A 20,129-nucleotide genomic window follows, 5' to 3' on the forward strand; every position below is an offset into this window, starting at 1 on the left:
AGTCGGACATCCCCTGAGGGATCCTAGATTAGAGAGGGTGCAGGTTGGGCTGAGGGACCCCCCCCCCCCTCCCCGGGCACGAATTTCATGCACCGGGCCACTAGGATATAATAAAAGGCTGATATGCAAATAAACTGAATGGGGGAACAACCAGTTACTATGACGGGCACTGACCACCAGGGGGCAGAAACTCAATGCAGGAGCTGCCCCCTGGTGATCAGTGCACTCCCACAGGGGGAGCGCCACTCAGCCAGAAGCCGGGCTCACTGCTGGCGAGCACAGCAGCAGTGGCTGGAGCCTCTCCTGCCTCCACGGCAGCGCTAAGGATGTCTGACTGACGGCTTAAGCCTTAAGCCGTCAGTCAGACATCCCCCGAGTGCACAACATGCATCAGGCCTCTAGTAGTAAAATATTTCTGATTTTTTTTATCAGAAATGAATTTGAAATCTTAAAAGTATAGTAAACATTGACTAGTAAAAATAACAAGTATGCAATCATGATCAATCATTTTTATGTTTTTATTATTACTAGAAGGTTGTGCACGGGTGTGTGGGGGGGGTCCCCTCAGCCCGGCCTGTGCCCTCTCACAGTTAGAAACTCATCGGGGGTTTTTAGCCACCAGAAAGACATTTTCATTTTTCTTATTCAATAAGAATTCAAGCAGGAGTTTAGGCATCAGTTTTGCAATTTTGTTAATGCTACCTTTTATTTTTTTAATTTTAGGGTCTTGCCTATTTGCATACTAAAGGCAAAATGCATAGAGATATCAAAGTAAGTATATTTAATATGTTTAAATTGATGATTTTATTGGAATGAATTTTATGATACTAATTAAATAGTATTTGTATTTTTGTTTTAGGGTGCAAATATTTTATTGACAGATCATGGTGATGTAAAATTAGGTATGTTATTTCAAGTTTCTAACATTTTTCCAAAATTTTAATAAATTTTAAATTTAACATTAGACAAGTTTAATAATCATGTCAAGAACCATGTTCATTGTTTGACCCTGCAGTTTTACTCCTGAGACTCAGTTTAAGGAGATTAATTCTAAAGATAAAAAAATCCATATTCACAGAAGGGTTAATCATAATATTATCTGTAATAGAAGAAAATAAGAACATAGTTTTAGCAATAGAAAAACTGTTAAATTGTGATAAATCCACTTAAGAAACATTATTCAGTCAGTCATCTTGGCCAGGTGGCTTAGTTGGTTGGAGCGTCAACCTGTGCACCGGAAAGTTGCGGGTTCCATCCCTGTCAGGGTGTGTACAGGAGGTGATCAATTGATGTTTCTCTCTCCCTTCCTGTCTCTCTAAAATCAATAAGAGCATATCCTTGGGTGAGGATTTAAAACAAATTAATAGTTAAGAAGAGTAAGAGTAAAATCCCATGATCTGTTACATGACAAAAATGAACTATATTTGTATTTAGTTTTTTACAACCATGTTTAGCAACAACAATAACAAAGTTTATACATAGAAAAAGAACTTTTTTGCTTGGCCAAAGCTCACCAACTTCCCTCCCACCAGGGTACACTCAAAAAACATTTTTTTAATAATAGCACCAAAATACTAACCTGGTTGTGTTAGAATAAAAGGAATTCAGGTGGGTGTTTTATTTTTTGCTATATTTTTCAAATTAACTTAAAAAAACATATGTTCTTATTGATTTCAGAGAGAGGAAGGGAGAGGGAGAGAGATAAAAACATCAGTGATGAGAGAGAATCATCAATGGGCTGTATCTTGCACACCCCAACTGAGGATCAAGTCCTCAACCCCCAGCATGTGTCCTGACTTGGAATCAAGCCGTAGCTTCCTGTTTCATGGGTCAATGCTCAACCACTGAGCCACACAGGTCGGGCTCAAATTAACTTTAATGTGCTTGTCATAAAAATATTTTTATTAACTTTGTCCTTAATAATGTACATTTTCATTCTAGTAAAGCTCCAGTAAATTATTTTCTTTTAATGGGTGTGTTATAAATCAAGCAAGAAGGAATTTAGGTATTCAATTTTTATATATTTCCCTAGCATTACTATCTGAATTATTAATAATGTCAAGCCTAAGGATGAAACTTAGAAATGTTAATGCTTTTATTGAAAAGAACTAAAATTTTCTGTTTTATTTTTTCCCCCACCAGCTGACTTTGGTGTAGCTGCAAAAATAACAGCTACCATTGCAAAGAGAAAATCTTTCATTGGCACCCCTTACTGGTAAGACAAATTTATATTATAATTGAATTTTATGCATTTTCATTTCTTTAGGAAGTCTGAAGGCTTGTATGCTCCTTGATACTATCATAATTCTAATTGGGTCGGGAAATTTTGATACTCAAAATTTCCCGACCCAATGTTAAAATTCTAATAATTCCTGCCATCTCTGGGATCTTGTATTGAGAGCACTCATATGTATGAGAGTTTCAAAAGAAAGACTCATATTACAATCTCTTGTCATTTTGTTACCCTTTCTTTTGGTATTGCTTCTATTTTAATCTTGGACTTTGCTATCTATCTGTTTGTTAAAACTCATGCATCCTACCCTACTCATAATGCATCCTACCAGTTACTGACAAAATAATCTTTCTAAAACACTGCGTTCAGCCTGTCCGCTGTGACTTGGTTGAGCATCGTTCTGTGCGCTGAAAGGTTTCTGTCCAATTTCCAGTCAGGGCACATACCCAGGTTGCGGGTACCATCCCCGGTCAGGGTGTTTGCAGAAGGCAACTTAACCGATTGATGTTTCTCTCTCACATTGATGTTTCTCTCTCTCTCTCCCTCTCTAAAATCAATTTTAAAAAATTAAAAAATAAATTCATTAAACACTGCTTTCATTAGTGAAGACAGATAATTGAAATATAATAAAAAGCCTAGTAATAAATTTCAATATGTAAAATCATTTAATGAATATTATAAATGGTGCCATTTAATGTTTGATGAAATTTTGGATATTTTACTGGTATTATTTGGATAATTTTTTATTTGGAAAGAAATTTAAGTACCTCTATACCTCATATTAATATCAAAATAAATTGTATATGGAAATAGTCAAATATAAAACTAAAACCAAAAGAAGTATCAATGACTAGAGTTGAGTAGCCCATGCCCAGCCCATATGGCTCTCATGGTTGAGCATTGACCCATGAACCAGGAGGTCAAGGTTTGATTCCTGGTCAGGGCACATTCCCGTCATGGGTTGTGGGCTCAATGTCCAGTACGGGGTGTGCAGGAGGCAGCCAATTGATGATTCTCATCATTGATGCTTTTGTCACTCTCTCCCTCCCTCTCTGAAATTAATAAAAATAAATTTAAAGAGTTGTATAAGCCTTTCTTGGCATAAAATGTTAAAGGGAAAAATTGATAGATTTAACTACATGAAAATTTCAAGTTATTATATGTCCACCCACTTAAAAGGGAACAGCAAGTAACAAACCAGGAAGTAATGGCTAAAATATGACAAACTAGGTTTTAATATCTTTAATATGTAAGTTTTTTTTTTTCAATATTCACCCAAGGGTATATTTTTCCATTGCTTTCTAGAGAGAGTGGAAGGGAAGGAGGAGATGGGAGCGGGGGAGGGAATAGAGAGAGAAACATCAATGTGATGTGAGAGAGACACATTGATTGTCTCCCACATGCGCCCCTACCCAGGCTGGGGAACTTGCAACTGAGGTATGTGCCCTTGACCAGGAATCTAACCCAGGCCTCTAGTCCGCAGGCCGACACTTTAACCATTGAGAAAAACTGGCTAGGACAATATGTAAGTTCTTAATAAGACAATAAAGAGTGTTTCCTTAGAAGCAGAGTTATTAAAATCATACATATAAGATATCATAAAATATGAAAAAAATCTCCCCCAATGATGACAAAAAATGCAAATTAAATAAACAATTACATTCTTTTCTATCAAATTGGAAAATATTTGGAATCATGGGTAATATCTATCACTATCACTAAATATTTGATAATGAAAGTAGAAATTGGTTGAACAGTTTTGAAAGATAATTTGGCAACAATTTTTTTCATAAACCTTAAGTAATTTTTATGTTCTAGTCTCAATTCTGCTTGTATTAATTTATCAGAGACATACAGATTTACATATTAAGAACTTTATCAAATACTTTAATAATGAAAAATAGAGGGAATAGATGCATATCCAGTAGAAATTAGTTAAGGAAATTATGTACATTCATTCAAATTAATGGAATAAATTGCTGGTATTAAAAATCCTGTTGTAAAAGATGAATGATTAGTGTATAGGCTCATGATATAATGTTAATTAAAAAAGGAAGATTAAAAGCATATGCAATATTATACCATTTTATAGAAGGTATGTGTGTGTTTTAAATTTATGGATAAAATGTGTGAAACAGTGGTTCTCTTTGGATGGTATAATTGTTAACTTGTTTTCTTCCATATTTTGTCATATATTCCAAATTCTCTTCAGTCAACACATATTACTTTTAACCACAGAAACAAGCCCCGATTTAAATAAAGTTAAAAGAAAATAGGTGAGGTAGATTACCTATAAAATTTCATTCTTCACATGCCTATTTCCTCTTTAATCTCTTTTCTGTAGCTGTCCTTCCCAGTCAACACTCTTCTTTAGTCAAAATTATCAGTTTTTTGTACCCTGACTATTCTGGATATTGGTTATTACCTCCCTAGTATAGTTGTCTTAAGTCCTATTCTGTCTGAAGAGTGGCATACTCTCTGTCTTACTTCACCAATGGCTGAGTGATTGGTCACATCTCTGTTTTCCACTGAACCAGGAAGTGCAACAGTCCTGGTCAGCTTGGTGCTGCAGTTAGCCACTAACACCTGACTCCAGAGGAGATGAAACCCATAAGCTTTTTCTGGGATCTAGCTCAGCTTCTTTCCTCTATGAAATTTGCCTTCAGTCACCTTGCTCCATGGTGATCATTTTCTTCTCTTTGTTTCTATACCCATTATTACTATCTAGTACTTGCAGAGAGCATGTACATGTTGGCATTTTCAGTATATGTATTTTATATCCTTAACCACATTTTAGTTGAGAGACATTTGTTATATAACTTTTTGAAACCTAAGTGCATATAAAAGCAACTTCTACCTTGTGGGTATTCAATATAAATATAAATTAATTTTAAGATAGTAAACATCCTATCTAATAATAGACAAACATGGTAATTAACCGTAACTTCGCTACCCTTCCCATTGGCTAATCAGGGCGATATGCAAATTAACTGCCAACTAAGATGACGGTTAACCTCCAACAAAGATGGCGGCTAATTTGCATACTGTAGGCAGATCCCGCTGCCGCCCAAGGCGAGATCCTGGCCTGCCATGTCTTGGGCAGGGTGGGCGGGGCGGGCGGCAGCAGATCTGAGCTGGGCGGGATCCGGGCCTGCCGTGTCTTGGGTGGGGTGGAAGGGGTGGGCGGGGCGAGCGGCAGCATGATCTGTGCTGCTGGCCGCCCCAGCGCAGGATCTGGGTCTGCCGTATCTTGGGCGGGGTGGGCGGCAGCAGATCTGAGCAGTCGCTCACCCCAGCGCGGGATCCGAGCCTGCGGTTTCTTGGGCGGGGTGGGCAGGGCGAGCGGCAGCGTGATCCGTGAGAGGGCACAGGTTGGGCTGAGGGACCCCCCTTCCCTGCCAGTGCACAAATTTTTGTGCACGGGCCTTCTAGTCCTATATAATAAAAGAGAAACATGTAAATTGACCATCTCTCCACTATGCTCACCAGCCAATCCAGAGAGTATGCAAATTAACCCGACAGAGATGGCGGGTTAATTTGCATATGCAGGCGCTGAGTGGCCTGGGTCCTGGGAACATCCTTGGGAGGCCGCTCCTGGCCTGTAGGCCCGCGCATAGGCCCTGAGCAGCCAGGGTCCCAGAATGCCCCTGGCCACTCTGGGCCTACGGGCGCAGGCGCCAAGCAGATGTTCCGCCCCATGGCTGCTTGCGCGTGCACCGGCACCAAGCAGCGGCCCGGGTCCACGCCCCCAAGCCCGGTGCCCATCACGGGGCGAACAGGCCAGGCCAGGCCTCCCCGTGACCCCAGGCTGCTCCGCTGACCAGCCTGCGCTATGGACCTGTTTGGGTGGGTGGCGCGGAGTCCGGAGCCTCTAGCCTGCAGCCACGGGAAGTCTCCCTCTCCCGAGAGTTAGGAGTACCAGCCCAGGTCCACCCAGCGGCCCGGTCCTGACTGAGGGGGTGAGTTCCTGCAGGCTGGGTGTGATCCCTAGGCATTAGCAGTAGGAGACCAGTGCCTATGTTATTGCTGTGTGTCCAGGTTTTAATTGGACAAATGCCTGGCGGTCCTGGGCGCCAGCTTAGCCAAATCTTTTAGGAGGAGAATTCTGTCTGGGTTTCCTCAGATTCCCTCAGCCACTACTCACCTCTCTGTAAAGGCGCAGAACAAGTGAGGCCCCTTAAATAAAAATCAGAGGTCTCCAGCAACAGTGGGTCTCTCTCATCACAGTCATTTGGACTGGATGGCATTTGAGTATTTATCTAGGCACCATGACAGGGAACACACAAGCTCAAGTCATGATCTCTGCCCTTAAATAATTCACAATCTTATTAGAGCGAGTGGATGATAAAGCACAGTAATGACATCAGAATGTAAGGCAACAATACAGAGAGGAACAGAGGCAATTGCTAGGGTGATTTCCCAACAATTAGTACAAAGAGTATGTGCTGTGAATTAAATTTAAAAAATATGTGTGGAAGTAGCTGCTTCATGAGTATGGGATCCCTTCCTATTTTAAAGGAAACTGAGTTCCATGTGAACTGTGTAATATGCTATATCTGAGTCACAGGACAAGGGAGGCCCTAAGTGTACTATGCTTTGATATTTGAGTCATTCTTTATTGTTCAATGTGATTTATTTCTGCACGCCTCAGTTTTGTAATAGTTAAATTACTAGAGGAATACATCTTGCTATAAAATATTACTAGAAGATCAGATGATCAAGTGACATTTATTGTTATTTTCTATAAATGAACACAATTTCTGGTATGCTAAAGTGATAGGTATTATAGAAATATTCAGGTAGGGAGACCTACAGGCTTGATTACAAGTAAGGCTTACTATCACAACCCATATTTATTGCTTAAAAAAAAAGGCAGGGAGCCAACTAGAAACTGAACCAAATATATGCCCTTGAGGGGCAAATGTAAATTGGATAAGCTTTGCTATTACAAGAGCAAGAAGAAAAAATTCAGATGCAAGAATGAGAACCACATTGCATCCACTTTAAGTTGCTGTTAAAGAAAAAGAATGACATACTATGAAAATACTTAATACAGATTGTAAAGAGATTTGTTCAAAGAGGATTTCCTAGAGTAGGTGGCATTTCAGTTATTTTTTTTTAAATGTGAAGAAGTTAGCTAGATAAGAAAAAGGTGTAGGGGTCCCAAATTGCAGGGGGTGCAGGCAGGGCTGAGGGACCCCCCACCCCCGTGCACGAATTTCGTGCACCGGGCCTCTAGTTAAAAAATAAAAGAATATTTCTCCTGAGCAATATCATCTATGCTTTATAACTTCAGATACCATCATTATACATCACTAACTGCCAAGTAGATAACTCCAATTCCACTACTTAGTTAACCTTCAGTCTTGTATATATTCAAAACAGCTGTTTGATAATAGCTACACTTGTATATGCATAAGCATTTTATACTCACATCATTCTCTATAGCCAGCCCCTTTTATTCTGTCCCCTCTGCCACTGCCTTCAAAAAATCCTTTGTTTTTTCCCTTGTGTTTTTGAAATAATCTAATTCAACTGCATAATGCTGGTTTCACCTCCTCTCACACTGTCCTTCATGTTGCCATGAGTTTTAGATCAAGCTTACCCCCATAATTAACCTTTCATTTTCACAGTAAAGTCTGAATTTCTTATATAATCACTAGGCCATTCATGGTCCATCTAGCACCATCTCTGATGTTCATTTTTCAAATACTTTATTGTCCCACTCAAACTGTCTGTAATGAATGACCTTTCAGTAAAATAAATTAAAAATGACAAACTAAAAAATGATTATGTATTTGATGAGAGTAAGTGCTTACTCTGAATTTCTGTACTTATTACAGACTCATAGCAAGCAATTTATGCCCCATATCATACATTGAGTACTTCTCCAGATATTGCATGCTCTTTTCTTGTCTCCCTTCATTTACACTTGTTTCATCTGATTAAAATGTTCCAACTCCCTACTGCTCTTAGCTCCCTGATGATTCATTCTTTAAGTCTCACCTCCTTTGGGAACTTTTCTCTGACCTTCACAGGGATTTAGGTGTTCTTTTTCTTTTCCCATATTACATAACAAGATTTACAAAACAGAAACTGAAATAAGACAACACGATTTTTTCCTCAGAGCACTAGTATTCAGAGGAGAGGATTCAAGATTTTTAAATAATGAATTTAAAGAATGTGTGTGTCTGTGTATGTATGAGGTCTTTATAAGTCTTTTAAAATAAAGTTTCTGCCGAAACCGGTTTGGCTCAGTGGATAGAGCGTCGGCCTGCAGACTGAAAGGTCCCAGGTTTGATTCCGGTCAAGGGCATGTACCTGGGTTGCGGGCACATCCCCAGTAGGGGGTGTGCAGGAGGCAGCTGATCGATGTTTCTCTCTCATCGATGTTTCTAGCTCTCTGTCTCTCTCCCTTCCTCTCTGTAAAAAATCAATAAAATATATTTAATAAAATAAAATAAAGTTTCTTCTTAGCAAATGTCTCTTAGTTCCTTTTCCTCCAGGAAGTTTAGTGAATAAGACAAAAGTAGCAGATTTCATATCATTTTTAAAAAATGAAAATGATATATTTACTGATTCCTTCTAGGATGGCCCCAGAAGTTGCAGCAGTAGAAAAGAATGGTGGCTACAACCAACTCTGTGATATCTGGGCAGTAGGAATAACAGCAATTGAACTTGGAGAACTTCAACCACCTATGTTTGATCTTCATCCAATGAGGTGTTGTCACTATTTAAGATTATGCACTTATTAATAAGTCTTCTAGGAAGTGAGATACTGATAAGTTGGATATTCCAAGCTAATTTTCAAGTATGTTAAAATGGTAAAGGTTTATAAGGGACTTAAGGATAATCTCATCTAAACCCTGCTCGTTTGTATAACTATTCCTAAAACAACAAGGAGCAAACAGTACTGTCTGAAATCTTTTTTAAGTCATTACATTCATTCTTCTGTCCGTTGAACTTGTTTCTTTTTTTTTTGTCTTAAGTAGATTCATAAACATATGAAAGACTGCAGATGAGATTTTTTTGTTGTTCATTTCAGCATGTTTTTTGTTTTTTTTTACTTTTCCTAGACATAAAGAGTTGTGCTTAGTATAATTGTCATTTGCATTTAGGTTAAATTGTCTGAGAAAAAAAATTTGAGGGCCTTTGAAAGGGTTTTTAATATTTTTAATGAAAAGATAAATTGGACTAAAATTTAAACTTTTAAAGTAAATAGTATAAAGTTAAAAAGAAAATCAACAGAATGGGTATTTTGTTTTCCTCACATGATAGAATAATATATATTTCATAAGGAACTTATTCAAAGACTTTATAGGCAAAATATATATTGTTTATGAGCAAGTACTAAAGAAACATGGAGAACTATTTGACCTCACAAGTAACTAAAGTTATACAAGTTAAAAGATATCTACATTTAGGTGGAATGTCAAAAAGTGCAGACTTTTAAAAAAATAATTTAGACATTATTTGTTATGGGCCATCCAAATGTTTCAGTAATTTCACTAAGAAAATTATACTTGGGAAATAATTCAGGAAAAAAAGCTAAGGATTATCCAATTCTGGATAACGGGGGAAATCTAAATGTCCCATAATATGTGAGTTGTTAAGCAAATTATTTAGTATTAAGGGCAGCTATTACATAAACCAAAGAAACATGAGAAATTATTAATTAAAAAAAAAGGCAAAACATAATATTACCAAATACAGTGACGTAGTAATTGGTTATTATTAAGATAAAGACTAAAAAGAAGAGCAGAAAATTTCAAATAATATCTTAGGGTTGTAGGAGTATAGACCTTTTTTTTTTTTTTTTCAGTTTCCCTTTATATATGACTGAGAGGCCTGGTGCACGAAAATTCGTGCACTGGCAGGGGCTCCCTCAGCCTGGCCTACCCCCCCTCACAGTCCAGGAGTCCTCAGGGGAGGCGACCAGGTGATCAGGGGGAAGCACCGCCCCCATCACCCTGCTGCAGCTGCCTGCCTTGGGCCCTCGCAACAGCTGCCACTTTGTCCAGAAGGACGTTTGGCTGTCCAGTCTAATTAGCATGTTATGCTTTTATTATAGATCATTTAGCTTTTAAAATGAGAAAATATCTTTGACATTAAAAAAAAAAAAAGACTAAACAGTTTGCTTAGAAACCTGGAAGGGGTTTTGTAGGAATTCGTGAAATAGAGCATTTTAGAACTTCCTTCTTAAATCCTCCATTCTTCAACCCCTATAGTCTATAGAAAATGGGTCACAGGTAGACTCCCAGATAAAGAAAGTTCTCTTGTAGGTTGACTTCTGTATCATTCATAATGAAAGGGTGTGGAAAATTATTGACCAAAAAGGGAAACAGACTACAGTGATGGCGAACCTATGACATGCGTGTCAGAGGTGACATGTGAACTCATTTTTTTGGTTGATTTTTCTTTGTTAAGTGGCATTTAAATATATAAAATAAATATCAAAAAATATAAGTCTTTGTTTTACTATGGTTGCAAATATCAAAAAATTTTTATATGTGACACGGCACCAGAGTTAAGTTAGGGTTTTTCAAAATGCTGACACGCCGAGCTCAAAAGGTTCTCCGTCACTGGACTATGAAGTGAACATGATTTGCCTATACACCCAAAATAATTATAGAGGCAAATTTTCAGTTAAACATACAACCTAATGTTAGGTGTGTGTTACACAATGATATACAATTTATATAGGTTTTTACCTAAGATAAAATATCAGTTATATATCTAACAGTATGATCACAAAACCCTTCTCTAACATTTGGTAGCTTTGCCATGTGAATAAGAGCTTGTTTGAAATTTAAAGATCCTTTCTCTAGCCAGGGGAAATTTTCCATAGGTTTTCCAAAATATAAAAAATTTAATTTCCATATTTTATACCAGTTTTCATCGGTGTCTACATATGTAGTAATCTTGTATAAATTTATTACAGAATGCTCATCTGATTATTAAATGTAGTAATAAAAGTATTTTGGTATTGCTCTTTAACTGAAGTTTTTATTTCAGGGCCCTCTTCTTAATGTCCAAAAGTAATTTTCAGCCCCCAAAACTAAAGGACAAAACAAAATGGTAAGTTAAAAAATATATAGATTTATAGAATTTTACAGTTGAAATGGATACAGGTTTAGTTCTCGTGTTTTACGGATAATGAAACAAGCCCAGAGGCATTAAACAACAGTTTACCTAAAGTTACACATCTATTTTACTTACAGAGCTATGGTAAGGATCTAGGTTTTTCTGATCAGTGTTCCTTTATACTAGGTGTACTGGTTAATAATGGCGGATTTTGTAATCAAAGAAAACACGATAATTTTAAGAGAAACACAAAAGTGCTTTATTCAAAGTAATGTCCATCGCTAGCTACACATTTCCCTCATCTTTCAGGTAATTTGTGGGTACCGTCCCAATAGAACTTTTCTTGTTTTGAGGCAAACCATTCAGAGACCCAGTTTCCCACTTCTTGGTACGTTTTGAAGTGCTGCTCAGAAAGTGCATGTACCATCAATCAGAACAAGTGGTAATCTGAAGGAGCAAGGTCTGGTGAATATGGCGGGTGGGTTAATACTTCCCAGGCAAGATCTTTTAACGTGTCTTTAACTGGTTTTGAAGTGTGTGATGGTGCGTCATCATGAAGCAAAATTACTTTGCCATGTCTTCTGGCACATTCTGGTTGTTTCACGATCAAAGCGTAGTTCAAATTGATTATTTGTTGGCAGTAGTGAACAGTATTAACAGTTTCACCTGGTTTTAGAAGCTCATAATACACATTCCTGATGCCACCAAACGCAGAGCATTGTTTTCTTTCCGAAGCGATTTGGCCTTGCAGTCGATGTTGATGGTGGACCTGGATCAACCCATGATTTTGTGCATTTGGGATTCTCAAAATAAATCCACTTTTCATCGCCAGTCACAATTGGATGCAAAAAATTCTTTTGTGCCGTTGAAGCAACATTTTACTGATGACTTTTCGGTTTTCCATTTGTCTTTCGTTCAGTTGATGTGGCACCCATTTTCCTTCCTTTAAAATCTTTCCCATTGCTTGTAAACAATCGGAAATTGTTTGCTGAGCAACGTTTAATCTTTCTGCAAGTTGTTTTTGAGTTTGACATGCATCTTCATCCAATAATGCTTGTAATTGTTGGTCTTCAAACTTTTTCAGTTGACCTAGATGTTCTTTGTTTTTCACATCGAAATCATCACTTTTAAAACGTTTAAACCAACGTTCACAAGTATCTTGAGATGTAGCATGTTCACCATAAGCTTCTTGAAGTATACAATAACTTTTTCTTGAAAATAAAGTAATGAATTAAAACTTCCTGCAAACGCTCTTTTTTTGGCATGAAATTCGACATTTTTAAGCATAAAAATATCTATGATGTTAAAGCCTTCAGCAAATTTGACATAAGAGGTTTTGAAGCTTGCTGTCAATACAACATAGCATACATATCAAATCGTATGTATATCAACATATGTGTAACTCCATCTATTGAAAAAAATCCGCATTATTAACTGCTACACCTAGTAATGTATTGCTGTCTTAAAAAATTCTGATCATATTCTTATGTTTTGGCATTTTGGGGTAAGAGATGTGGTGAGGAAAGGATTTGACATAAATGCATTGACTTCAAAAATTGATATTTTTACTCTGTACTTTAATTAATTACGTGGTGACTTTTATGGAAGATGATGTGAAAAGTTTCCCCAGATATCATGATACTTAAGTTAATCTTTAATAACTTTTCTCACCTTCCTTCCTTAATATTCTAAAAGGTTATTACTGCCCTGGCCTGTGTGTCCTAATGGTTAGAGTGTTGGCCTGAAAACCAAAGAGTCTTGGGTTTGATTCCTGGTCAAGGGCACATACTCGGTTGCAAATTTGATCCCCGGCGTGTGGGAGGCAACCATTCAATGTCTCTCTCTTGCATCAGTATATTTCTCTCTCTCTTTCTCTCTCCCCCCCCCCCTTCCCTCCAAAAAGAAAAGGTTACTGCATATTTTCATTCTGATATCTTCTTTCTTATACAAAGTAAAGCAGTTTGAATATTCTTATAGTTCACAAGGACATCTTCAATTGGATGATAAAAATTGAAAATAGTTTTCCTGGTAATGTCTTTCCATACATTTAATTTTTAAAAACTATGCAAATAAGTTTTCAAGTTCTTAAATTCAGTTATTTTTCATCTAGATTACATGGGTCTCTTTAATGGTCCATGGGCCCCCCAAATTCTGTATGTTCATACTTATTTCAGATTCTGAGAGTCCTGTTCCCCCCAAAAAAGTTTTATATTCTGCTAGCTGTATTCTTTTGTATTGACACAGGTTTCTTCCTATTCCTTGTCACCTGAAGTTCCTAGACCAGTGATGGTGAACCTTTTGAGCTCGGCGTGTCAGCATTTTGAAAAACCCTAACTTAACTCTGGTGCCGTGTCACATATAGAAATTTTTTGATATTTGCAACCATAGTAAAATAAAGACTTATATTTTTGATATTTATTTTATATATTTAAATGCCATTTAACAAAGAAAAATCAACCAAAAAAATGAGTTCGTGTGTCACCTCTGACACACATGTCATAGGTTCGCCATCACTGTCCTAAGCAATTAAAACTGGAGGGGTTTATGGCAGGAGGGACTGAATATTCATTCAGGAATGAATAACTATTAGCTATAACCACTGAATTCACAGTTAGAGTCCAGAGGATTCATTACCATTGGATACCTTTGCCAGTCTCAGACACTATGTAACTCCACAAGTCACCAAATGTAATGCAGTAATGTGAATTTTCTGAAGAGAAATGCTGTGTGTTTGCTGTCATTGGTAATAACTAAGGTTATTTATTCTCTTTGGTTCTTGCCCAGTCCCTCCTCCAGTGGAATTTTGGCTGTGGTGCAAATATCCATCTTTGCTATTAATTAATAATCCAAGCGTGATTCCTTTATGTCATTTTCCCTGCTTCATCAATGCAGGTGGCAGGAAAACTCTTCTGCTTGCTAAAATCACTTCTTTGTCCTTGTTTCTAAGAAATTCAGTGACCTTTTAAAGCAGCGGTTCTCAACCTGTGGGTCGCGACCCCTTTGGGGGTCAAACGACCCTTTCACAGGGGTCGCCTAAGACCATCGGAAAACACATATGTAATTACATATTTTTTTTGTAATTAATCACTATGCTTTAATTATGTTCAATTTGTAACAATGAAATTGGGGGTCACCACAACATGAGGAACTGTATTAAAGGGTCGAGGCATTAGGAAGGTTGAGAACCACTGTTTTAAAGGCTTTAAATAATCCTTTACATTATCTCCCAACCCTATCTCCTCACCATTCAACTCTTTTGATGTAGCAGAACATTTACATACTATATAAATTAGGCAATAAGAAAAGGTCATTTTGATTTCTAAATTTAATAGATTATGAATCCTATAAGTGATACAGCTATGCATTTCTGCTTTTTACTGTATTTTTTAGAGCTCATATATTACTATTCTGTCAACTAATTGAATTTTACTTAAGAGATGGAACTAACACACATTTCTTCTTTTTAAATACATTGTTATTGATTTTTTTAGAGAGAGGGAGAAATGGAGAGGGAAGAAGAGAGAGAGAGAGAGAGAGAGAGAGAGAGAAACATCCAAGTGAAAGGAAAACATCAGTTGGCTGCCTCCTGCTCGCCCCCTACTGGGGATTGAGCCCGCACCCTGGGCATGTATGTGCCCTGACCAGGAATCCAACTGGCGACCTTTTGGTGCATGGGACAATGTTCAACCAACTAAGTGACACTGGCCAGGGCACCAAGGAATATCTGTGCTTTGGGTTTAGTTTTTGGGCTTATACAGAGTTAAGAGGCCTAAGAGAGAAAAAAAATCATGTGTTTCAGACTTTGAAACTACTTGTAAGTTAACTTTATTTAGTAACACCAAAAAACTAATATTAGTGAAATATTTTTGTACATGTCTCCTTTTATTTTAAGGTCATCAACATTCCATAATTTTGTCAAAATAGCACTAACCAAAAACCCAAAAAAAAGACCAACTGCTGAAAGACTTCTGACTGTAAGTCATTGAAATTATAGGGGAATCTTCTGTAGTCATGTCTTAATTAGGCATATCATTAGAACAAATGTATTTAGGTTTTTTAATATAAAAATGTTAGTGACTCTTCAGCAGGGGTTAGCAAACTTTCTGTAAAGAGTCAGATAGTAAATATTATAGGCTTTGTGGACTGTCTAGCCTCTGCCACAACTATGCAGTTTTGCGCTTGTAACACAGAAGCATCCTTAGATAGTACATACAAATGTGTGTGGCTTTAACACCCAATAAAACTTTATTTACAGAAAGAGCCAGTGCACCAGATTTTGCCCATGGGCTGTATGTAGTTTGCCAACCCCTACCATAGAGAAAACTATTAAAAATATTGCTGTCATTAAAATTGCTTTTCTTGGATTCTTCTATTAATTTATAGAATGCTCTGTGTGTATATGTGTTTGTTAAATATTTTTATAGTACAAAAAAATGAGTATAGCAGTCTAAGAAAACTATTAAATGTCATAATTTCACTGTATGTCTTTGTACATTAACATAATTTTATTAGCATAATGACATGAGTAATGAATGTCATTATTATAGCCAAAGTTTTACTTTTACTACCTTATATGTTAATGTTATAAACTTATTCCACAAAGATTCTTTAGCTTTATAATATATAATTATGGATTCTGTGATTAATATTTTGCTAATACATTCTCTAATTTATTTGTACTAGTAGGCTCCCATATACTTACCTCTGATATTTACTGAATGGAAAATACAGATAACATTACTGTAAGCCATAGATGTAAAAGCATACTCATGAAATTGTTTTATTTTCACTTAGCACACTTTTGTAGGACAGCCAGGTCTCTCTAGGGCCCTAGCAGTTGAACTTTTGGACAAAGTGAACAATCCAGACAACCATTCACATTACACTGAAGGAGATGATGATGACTTTGAGGTAAGGAGTGTTTGCAGTCTAATATTTGAAAATAAATATTTAATATGGCCTTACGAATTTGTTTTCTAACTCTTAAGTTAGTTAAAACAGATTTAGCTACAAAGATTAATTAGCAGTATAAACTACACTTATCCTGAATAAAATTACGACTTGATACTTTTCTTTAAAATTGTGGTATAATATACATAACATAATCATTTCTTAATCCTAGTTCTTTCCAGATTTTTGTAATTTGTTATACAGGTCACTAACAGAATACAAATAATTTTTAAGAATTAAGTTGAGGTTCCCATAGAAATTTATTCTTTCTAATACTTGTTCAAAACTATTATTTTTTTACATAATTACTTGCAGAGCTATTTATAACTGAAAATATTGTCGAATTATTTTGAATAGACCATATTTAACAATATAACTTGTAAATCAGGAATGAGGGACTTCCTGTCTGTGTATAACTATGTTTTTTCACCAGTGTCTCTTCCTCTTCTTTTTGATTCCTTTTTATTTTTGTGTTTCTTGAAATCTGTTCATTTCTCTTTCTGCCTTTATTTCTTTTTATAGCTCTATCTTTATTTTTGGCCAGACTATGGAACTAAACTTTGTGTTGTTATTTATTGAAGGAAATTTTCTATTTTGTGTTCTTAAGATTTAAGTTATGCCATATAAGTATTATGATTACTACTAACACTCATTGGGTAGGTATTGTGTGGCCAATGACTATTAGGCCAAATAATTTCCATGTTAACTCATCTAATACCCAGAACAGTCCTTTGCAATAGGTATTACTGTCCCCATTTTACAAATGAGGAAATGAAGAAGAAAGGCTAGAAGTAATTTGACAAGATCATATGACTAGTCAGTAGTAGAACCAGGATTTGGATCCAGGCAAACTAATTCTAAAGCCTACTATCTTAGTTATTACACCATCATTTCTATGTATGTACTTAATAGAAAGTCATTAAGCAATCTTTGAAAACTAATCATTGAAAAGGAATCATTGCTATAGATATACACTGAGTGGCCAGATTATTATGACCACCTGACGTTTGTAGGCAAATTAGGTATAATTTCGCGCTTGAAGTTGCTGGAGGGCCAGAACATTATAAATAGGGAAGCAGGTTGTTTACCACGACAGTAGAAGTGATTTTTTTCTGAAGATATGGGTAAACAACACGATTTAACAGCCTTTGAACGTGGGATATATTGAACGTGAGTGGCCAGATTATTATGACCACCCCGTCAGTACTTCGTTGGGCCACCTTTTGCCTTCAATACTGCGGTGATTCTTGGCATTGACTCCACGAGATGTTGAAAGGTGATGCGAGGAATCTGACACCATGCCTGATGAATAGCACTGTCCAGTTCTGTGAGATTTGATGGTTATGGAACCAGCTGCCTGACGGCTCTTTTAACTTTGTCCCACAAATGCTCAATTGGATTGAGATCTGGTGATTGTGGGGCCCACCTAAGCAAGGTAAAGTCTCCCTCATGTTTTTTAAAACACTCCTGCACAATATGAGCACCGTGGCATGGCGCATTGTCTTGTTGGAAGAAGCCATCTCCATTGGGATATGCCATCAACATGATAGGATGAACTTGATCAGCAACGATACTTAGGTATGTTGTGCTATTCAGACGTTGTTCCACACGAATTAAAGGGCCCAAATCATGCCAGGAAAACATGCCCCAAACTATAACACTGCCCCCACCAGCTTGAAGGGCTGTACTCATGCATGTGGGGTGCATGCTTTCATGCTGTTTCCGCCAAATTCTCACTCTGCCATCTACATGATGCAACTGGAAACGTGATTCATCGGCCACATGACTTTTTTCCAATGCTTGACTGTCCAATCCTTGTGTTCCTGTGCGAATTAGAGACGTTTTATCTTGATAACTGCAGACAGCAAAGGTGTTCGAACAGGCCTTTGGCTCCCATATCCCATACGATGCAGTGTACGGCTAATTTGCCTACAAACATCAGGTGGTCATAATAATATGGCCACTCACGTCCAAATATATCTCACGTTCAAAGGCTGTTAAATCACGTTGTTTACCCATATTTTCAGAAAAAAATCACTTCTACTGTCGTGGTAAACAACCTGCTTCCCTATTTATAATGTTCTGGCCCTCTAGAGCAACTTCAGCGTGAAATTATAGCTAATTTGCCTACAAACGTCAGGTGGTCATGATAATCTGACCACTCAGTTTATATAGATATATATATAGCATAGTCTTATCATCGGTACCCAGTGAACATTTTGTTACATATTAAATGACATATTAAATAACAAAACTTCTCTTTTATTCCCCCATATTATTTTGCTTGGTTTCCAAATCTGCTCTACCTTCTGAGATTTCTATTTCTATATTTAGTGATATCACCAGTCTTTGAAATATAAAAAACCTTGTGCCAGGCAGTTGGGGACACAGTGGTATATAGGATTTGACACTATTCATGCCTTCAAAGAATTTATATGCCCTCAATTCAGAAATATAAACAAATAACTTACAAGTGTGATAACTATTATGGACTGGTAAATACAAGATGCTGTGGGGTCATATCATAGGGACAAGAAAGGACTCACTGTAGAAGTGACATGTATGCTAAAAACCTAAAGGATAAATTGAATTAAAGGAAGAGAACAGGCAAAAGTGTTTTGAGCAGAGGGAATAGTATGTTTGAAGGCCTGGTGATAAGAGAGAAAGCGGTGTATTTGATGAACTAGAGATAAATCAGCCTTCTTAGAGCAGAAAACAAGGAAGGAAGTGGTGAGAGAGGAAGTTATAGAGCTAGTCATTTCAAGCCATGTTGAAAATTTTGGGCTTTAGCTTAAGGGCAATAGAAGCTATTGAAGGGTAAAGGAGTGATATAATTAGATACACATTTTAAGATCTTTATAACTTCAGAATGGTGATTCCATTCCAGAAAACCTGTTAAGAGGCTTTTGAAGTTTTTCTGAATAGAGATAATGGCATTTTAGAGTAGGGTGGTAGAGCAAGAATGGAGAAAAGTAAACTAATTCAAGAATTATATGAGAGCCCTAGCCTGTTTGGCTCAGTCGGCCAGTGGTACAGACTGAAGGGTCAAGAGTTCGATTCCAGCCAAGGGCATGTACCTCAGTTGCAGTCTCGTGCGGGAGGCATCCAATCCTTGTGAGAGACACACATTAATGTGTCTCTCTCCCTGGCTCTCCACCTCCCCTCCCTTCCACTCTCTAAAAGAATCAATGGAAAAAATAACCTCTGGTGAGGATTAACTATACAAAACAAAAAAATTATTGTATATGAGAGAATTGATGATGGGATGAAGACATGAGGGTTGAGGGGGGTGCAGTCAGAAAAGGGTTATTCCAGATTTTGACTTGAACAGATTTGGTAGGAAAGATCAGTTTAGTTTTATATATGGTAATTTTAATGTTGCACAAGACTTCCAAATAGGGAAATCTCATAAAAAGTGAGAGCTATGTGGTTGTAGCTTGCAGAGAGAAGTTTGGACTAGAGATATAAATTTGAAAGGCATTAGATATAGATGCCGTTGATAATACCCTAAAGGGTAGGTGTGATCACGCAAAGGAAGCTAGTTTTCTAGTAGAATGAGAAAAGCAGGGAGCCTAGGACAATATCCTGAGATTTCTCCCATGATTCAAGAGTCAAGTAAGCTAAGGGGAATGGCAAAGGATTGATAAAGAACATTAAAATAAAGAAGGAAAGTTTTAATTAGAATACTGTCTAGAAGTTGAGTTAAAGAAATCATTGGATATGGGTAGTAGAATTTGAATACTTTAAAAAGGATAATTTTCAAATAGTAGAAGTGAATCTAGATTAGAATAGTTTGAAAGATAAGTATAGCAATTGATTTATAAAATTTAGTTGGGAAATGGGGGAGTAGGATAGAGCAATA

At 37.0% G+C, this 20,129-nt stretch overlaps 1 protein-coding gene across 9 annotated transcripts in view; it reads left to right on the forward strand.

Annotated features, from left to right (window-relative positions):
* MAP4K5 (mitogen-activated protein kinase kinase kinase kinase 5) overlaps positions 1-20,129 on the forward strand; it is a 105,006-nt gene that overhangs the window by 45,181 nt on the left and 39,696 nt on the right. For 8 of the 9 annotated variants that reach the window (XR_002832027.1, XM_006100239.3, XM_023763840.1 and 5 more), the window contains 7 exons: positions 724-771; positions 860-902; positions 2,143-2,215; positions 8,823-8,954; positions 11,249-11,311; positions 15,210-15,291; positions 16,112-16,228. Coding sequence is in view for 8 of the 9 variants with exons in the window: in XM_006100239.3 (XP_006100301.1) it covers positions 724-771; positions 860-902; positions 2,143-2,215; positions 8,823-8,954; positions 11,249-11,311; positions 15,210-15,291; positions 16,112-16,228 (558 nt within the window). In the remaining variant the exon portion in view is untranslated. The remainder of the gene's footprint in view (positions 1-723; positions 772-859; positions 903-2,142; positions 2,216-8,822; positions 8,955-11,248; positions 11,312-15,209; positions 15,292-16,111; positions 16,229-20,129) is intronic. The other variant, XM_023763839.1, reaches the window with a different exon arrangement.

This window comes from Myotis lucifugus, unplaced genomic scaffold (genome assembly GCF_000147115.1).
Source record: "Myotis lucifugus unplaced genomic scaffold, Myoluc2.0 scaffold_304, whole genome shotgun sequence".
In the NCBI taxonomy this organism is placed as follows: Eukaryota; Metazoa; Chordata; class Mammalia; order Chiroptera; family Vespertilionidae; genus Myotis; species Myotis lucifugus.